The 7,043-nt window shown below is 39.3% G+C and overlaps 1 gene segment (V, D, J or C); it reads right to left on the reverse strand.

The window, feature by feature from the left end:
* Positions 1 to 3,383: 3,383 nt before the first annotated feature.
* LOC103751224 lies at positions 3,384 to 3,860 on the reverse strand. The segment is given in 2 exon segments: positions 3,384 to 3,733; positions 3,815 to 3,860. Coding segments are annotated over 2 exon segments (396 nt in total).
* Positions 3,861 to 7,043: the final 3,183 nt, after the last annotated feature.

Raw genomic sequence — 7,043 nt, forward strand, 5'->3', positions numbered from 1 at the left:
ATGTGCAGGGACTCTCTGCCATTAACTCAAAATATGCTGCCTGTTTGCAAAACTTAATCATATCTGGACTGTTGATATTCCAACTATGAAGAATCGGGCAGACTGGTTGGTTTATTGCACCCTCAGCTCAGTATCCATCCACTCTGCTCAGTCTGTGGGATGTAGTTACAACCCAATAGCATCTGGTCTCAGGGTCTTAGGATGGCCTAGTGTATATAATCTGGGGAAGACTAGGGAAGGATTTTCTTCAGCACAGCCATGGTGAATCCATCATCTATGCTGAATGTGGACCTTTCAGTGAAGTTTCTTTAAATTCACACATGCTACTCCCCATAACCTCTGACCCATTCCCTGGAGATAAGTCCAATAAACTCATTGATTCCTCAGAGGTAATGTTGCAGGGTTAAATTTTGGTTTGTCTTTGGCACTTAGAGGGAGAGAGCAGGTGTTTTTTATCTTACCCTAAGTCCTTAAAACAGTGCTAATTGTTTGTCATGTGTCAATCATGTATTTCCATCCTTAGAGACAGGATATGAGGGTGTGAGCTGCTTCCTTCCTTCATGACTGCCCATAGCCTTCCTATGTTAGTCTAAACTCACTCCAGCTGGTGCTGTTGAAGATGGAGCTCAGAGAGAACGAGAGAGGGCCATCATGATCTAGAGCATCAGGCCTCATCATCCCATGTCCTCAGGTTCAGCCCCCAAATAAGGTATTCACAGGTAGTGCATCCAATGTCAATACCATGTTGATTTACACACTCAGAAGGTTTAATACAGACCACCACTTCTGTGTATAGGATGTGGCTGATCATCCCCGGCATCACCATGAAGAGTGTGGGCAGCAGCTTCAGGTTCCCACAGACCATGCAGACAGCCTTCACATGAGACATGTTCTTGCCAAATAAGCAGCAATATACAATAACCTGATTTGTGCATCAGTACCACACAGCTGTAGTGACCATTGCAAATTTTGTTCCTAGTTATAATATCTTCAGTGAGAACATCTCAAAAAAAAACTTGATGAAATCTGGCTGAGAATTTTAATGTCTGGAACTGATTGACATGTACAAAGTATATAAAGCAAGAAATTAACATTTTTCTCAGGCACTTTCCAAAATTTTGTTTGGTGTCTAGTTTCATGGAAAAATAAAACTGTTAAGAAACATACTGACATTGATGTCTCACAAACATCCAGAGGTGAAATAAACCTGATGGGACTAGCAGTCAGAAACCACAGCACATTTGAAAGGATCATGAAGCAAGTGCCTCTCTTCCTCAGTCAGAGCCTGACTTTTCCGATGTTATCAACATCAGGTTTTCTGGTGCCACACACCATGTTCTAGTTGTAATTTAAAAAAGTAATCCTGTGGACATGGAGGGGGAGGGGTTTAAATTTGATTAAGACATGCTATGTGAAATGCACAAAACTCAATAAATTTAAAAAAATCTTTGGAACGAGGAGAGAAATTAACGGCAGCAGGTTAGATGACAAGGAAAATACAGTGAGACACAGTAGACTGGAGGTCTGAAGTGTCTAGTCAGGTGTAAGTGGGAATGGTGATGGATATTATGAAGATGAGACACTAAATCTAGGGCCAGTGAGTACAGGTTCAGATGATTGAAGTAAATAAGGGCCATGAGAGATAAAGGTTTATGTAACATGGTTATGTTGTGGATTTCCATGATGACTTAGTTATGATGACCTCTACTGTATATCTGGAGAACCATGAAAAAATAGGAAACATGGCTTTTATGTAACTCACTTCGATTTCTTATCAAATGTGCTTGGGACCAAGGGCACACACCACTCCTGAAGAAAATACAGTGTGTTGTATTTGCCAGTGTCTCTGAGAATATTCTTCTGTCTGGGTCCTGGAGACCAACCATCTCTGGCCTCAAAAATTGACCCCCACAAAGATGAAAAATTCATCAGAATATTAAGTACTAGTAAAGATTAATTGATAATCATCATTTCTTTTTAAAACGAACACATACAATTTCCAAACACTTTGCTAAGATCATGTGCAAAATGAATATGTATGGCCAGCAGAGGAAGCAAACATGTAAGAAACTCCTTTCATTAGGTTAATAAGGTTTACAGAAAAAAAATTATATATATATATATATATATATATATATACATATATATATATGGAGGATCCTAAGAAAAGAGTTTCCTTCCTCATTTTAAGGACAGAAAATTCAATCTTAGAGAAATGACTCTGCAACCACACAACTGATATCAGAAAACAGAGAAAAAGGATTAGGAACAGCAGACAAGTTTTGGATGACGAGGCATAACGTACACAAGGCATTGTTTCTAGCAGTGGCCTTCAGAACAGTGTTGTACAATAGGAACCTTCAGTAATGAAGGACTTGTTTGAATTTGTGTCCAAGATGGTAGTCGCTAATAGACCCCTGGAAATTTAAAACACAGCTAGGCAAAGGTACAGAAATTAACTTGGTATTCGTGGATGTCTAATGGCATCAGGGTGTGTTGAGATTACCCACGGGGGATTTCCTGTGCTTTCTGTTTTCCCTCCTTGTATTTCAAGCTATGAGATTAGGAGCATGTGCATTGAGGATTGCATTTAGTGCAGCTTATTGGATGGAATATGGTGACCACAGTAAAGAGAAACATTTATTTTCACCCCATTCTTGTTACTGTGCTCATGAATGATCTAGGAAATCAAAAATATAATATAGAAGAAAATGAAAATGTACAAACACTTAATCTCTTACTATTGCTGACTCGCATGATGAGAATGAAGTGATGATACAAGTCGTTAAGAAAACCCACAGCACGTACCCAAAGAGTGAACTGAACAGTGTATTTGAATAGACTGCTGCACAAAATAGACAACACTGAATTAATACTCACCTGAAAGTTTCCCAATGTACAAACCCCTATTTAATGAAAATTCTCTATAAATCAAATATCTTTATGCTTTCAATACAGTACACCAAGACTTATATAACTCTATGACCATAAAGTCATTGCTTTTGACCAATTTGAACACAAAAAATGAGACCAAATAAGATAAATTACTTAAACAATACTTTAAAAAATCCTGTAAATTTTGAACATTTGCTATTTTCACATAAATTGATGATCTTAGAACCCCCCCCCATCTGCACCAGCCCTTATGGCCCGCCTATCTAGATATTAAGAAGCTTCTATAATAGTTTCCTAATAAATTTTCTAAAGGCCTTTAGTGTGATTTATTGTTCTCCATACTCCCTCCTTAGCCCTGTCCTACCAATACCCACCCCATTTGACCATTCCTAGTCTAATGGTCCCCTTTATTAATTCACTTCACTGCATTCTGACAAAGTCTCCAGCCACTCCTTCCTGTCTTCTCAGATACATGCAGCTTCCTGCTCCTACAGGATTTGTGACACACTCAGGATGTTGATTGCCTCACTGTGTCTCACACAGTAATAAACAGCCGAGTCTTCAGATATCAGGCTGCTCAGCTCCATGAAGGCTGTGCTGGACAATGTGTCTCTGGTCATTGAGACCCTGCCCTGGATCTTCTGCGCATACTCTGTGTTACCATTGCCAGGGTTGATTTGCCCAATACACTCCAGCCCCTGTCCAGGTCTCTGCTTGACCCAGTGCATGTAATAGCTTGTGAAGGTGTAGCCAGAAGCCTTGCAGGATACCTTCACTGAGGCACCAGGCTTCTTCAGCTCAGCCCCAGACTGCTGTAGCTGCTCCTGGGAATGAACACCTGTGGAGAGGAAGGAGAGTTTATTCCATAGTCACCTGAGAAGCAGGTGCCTCTCATAGCTGAGACAAGGGATCCCTTTACCTGTAACTGCTGTAACCAGGAAGAGGATGATCCAATTCCAACCCATGGCAAGGACCTGTGTACTCATAGGCTGTGAAGTTATGATTGGTCCTGTGGTAATGTGGACTAAAGAGGCTCATATATTTACAAAGACATTGCATTCCATATTCATGATTCATTTGCATATTCATGATTCAGAGTAATTCTATATCAAGTCATAATGCAGGGTTAGAAGGAGTAAGTTGAAGGCACCTGGGTCACAAAGTAGTATGCTGATGTCCCTTTCCTAATCCCAATGAAATTCCTACCCTGTCCCATCCCTGACCCTGTAAAAAGTTCTTCCCACAGTGAATGAAGTCCCCATGAACAGTGTGCCCAGTTTGGGCCACATGTGCATGGGCCATCTGAACCATCTCAGGGTCAACAGTGTCTCTGATGCATAACAATAAATTTAGACTAAAATTATCCCAAAATGAGCCAGCACAGAACATTGGAGACTGCTGTCTATGCCCCATCAGTGAGAACAGGGAGAACTCTGATGTCAGCAGTGAACTCCTGGAACATTTTTAGCATGTTTCTCAAGGTCCTGGGTCAAAGATTTTCCATAGAAAAGCCTTGTCTCAGAACTTACTCCTCATGAGTGAACTCTGACCATCTTTCAGTAGAAATTCCATGTGACTTTTGATAGCTTCATATACTGATTGTATTTAACCATGGAATTTTATTTACTTTTTGAGCATGGAGTAATGATGTGTAACTGGTCTGTGTTTTGCAAGGTCTCTGAAGGTGGTGAATTTACAAATGGAAACCAGAGAGACTGATGGAATCTCCTCCTTCCCTAGCTTTCATCTGAATTTGCTACACAGATTTGGTGACTAATGGATCTTCATTGCCCCCTGCTGGTCCCATGAAACTGTGTAAATTTGTCTCTAGTCCCACACAATGAATCCCCTTATGACTCATACAGCAACACATGCCCATGCTCTCAGTCCTCACACAGGTCAGCTACTTTGGGAACTACTTTGTTGTCTACTTGGAAATTTTTAATTAGACATTTGAGGGATGAATTACAGGCTGTGTCTCATCTGTTCTCAATCACCACCTTCAAGCCTTTCAAAGGCTGTTGGATCCATTGAAATATCTGAAAGGATTCCACCAGGAAGTTTCTTGACTCTTGTTGCGCTACCTGTAACAAATCTCTGCGGACAGAGGCCAACATTGGTTAAATTCTCCAAGCAGGTCTTCCTGGTACACTCAGGTCTAGGAACCACAAGAAATATTAGGTACCACAAATCGAGTATTTACAGATTAGTTCACAACTCCTGAGAATATTGTCACAATTGATAAGGAACCAGTATTTAAAGAAATTCAAGCTGTGATTCCATCTGTCTTTGTAATTCAGTATTTGTATTAGGGCTGGATTGTACTTTTATAAAAATAACACAAATGGAATGGGATGATCCATTTGCCACAGATCCATTTGGGTGGAAGATGTTAATTACTTCCTTACCCAGCTCTTTTCGCTCTCTAGGTATTACTTCTGAAGGCCATGGCACCTGTTATTCTAGGGAAGGCCATGAGGTAGTGGAGATTCTCAGATACTTTGATGTATTGGATACCATGTTAGTGAATGACAGATGTGGGAATAGTGTAATGAAGTATGATACGTCAGGAATTAGTGGAACTAATAGCTACATACATGATTCTAATGTGGACTTGAATGTGTATGTGTTACATAACTTTTTGATAATTACATTAACTCATAAATATATGTAAATATAATCTACCACGTAGACTATGGACAGAAATCACATGATCATCTTGTTAATTGCAGAAAAAGCCTTTGACAAAATCCAACATCCATTCATGATAGAAGTTACCTAGACCCTAGGGATACAATGGACATAACTCAATATAATAAAGGTATCATAAAACATTCTCACAGGCAGTGTCATAGAAATGGAGAGAAAAACTGAAATTACCATTGAAATCAGGAACAAGAATTTTCATGCTTTACATTCCTCTTTAATATAGTACTTAAAGTCCTAGCTACATAATAAGAGAAACGAAGGAGATTAAGGGGATTCAAAATGAAGATAAACAAAAGTAAATATGTGCAGATGCTGATGCTGTACATAAAAGACCCTAAAGACTCCACCAGAAAACTCCTGTATTGACAAATAAAGTTTGTAAAGTACCTTGATATAAAATTAACACTCCAGAATCAGTAGCCTTCCTATGTAACAACAAACACACCACGAAAGAAATTGGAAACTGATCCCATTCGTGACAGCCTCAAAATCTAGACTATATTTTGGAAATCTAAACAATGAAGTGAAGGACTTGTACTATAAAAAAAATTTACAGCATTGAAGAAAGTAGATGAAGAAGATAGGATAAAGTGGAAAGCCCTTCCATGGTCATAGAAAAGTGGGATTAATATTGTGAGAACGGCCATCCTACTAGTAGCAACCTAAAAATTCCATGTAATACTTATTGAAATTCCAACACAGCTATTCAGAAAAATTGAAAAATCTTCTCAAATTTCATATGGAAACACAAAAACCCAGGATAATGAAAATAACTCTGAGAAATAAAAGAAATGCTGGAGGCATTATCATCCTGGATTTCAAATTATATTATAGCGCTATAGAAATAAAAGCGGCTTGGAACTTGCATCAAAACAGATCCATTGATCAGCGGGGTAAAACTGAGGACCCATATTCAAATCCATGCATTTCTGGACATCGGATTTTTGGCAAAGCAGCCATAAATACATACTGGAGAAAAGACAGCATGCTCAGCAAATGGTGCTAACTGGATAGTGGCAAACTGAAAATGAAACTAGATCCCAATCTCTCAACATGCACAACATTCAATTCCAAATGTATCAAGGACCTCAACATGACACCAAACATTCTGAATCAGACAGAAAATTAAGTAAGAGATAATTTGCAACTTATAGGCACAGGAACACTTTGATGCAGTCATTAATTCCAAAAATTTACAAATATCATCACAAGAAACTATAAAGATTCTGTACCATCAAAGACACCATCATTCAACTGAAGTGGCAATCTAAAAAAATCTTTTAAAAATATTTTTTATTGCCGGGCGTGGTGGTGCACGCCTTCAATCCCAGCACTTGGGAGGCAGAGGCAGGCAGATCTCTGTGAGTTCAAGGCCAGCCTGGTCTACATAGTGAGTTCCAGGCCAGCTGGGGCTACAGGGAGACCCTGTCTCAAAAAGA

Source organism: Nannospalax galili, unplaced genomic scaffold (assembly GCF_000622305.1).
Source record: "Nannospalax galili isolate Female #2095 unplaced genomic scaffold, S.galili_v1.0 scaffold130, whole genome shotgun sequence".
NCBI lineage: Eukaryota > Metazoa > Chordata > Mammalia > Rodentia > Spalacidae > Nannospalax > Nannospalax galili.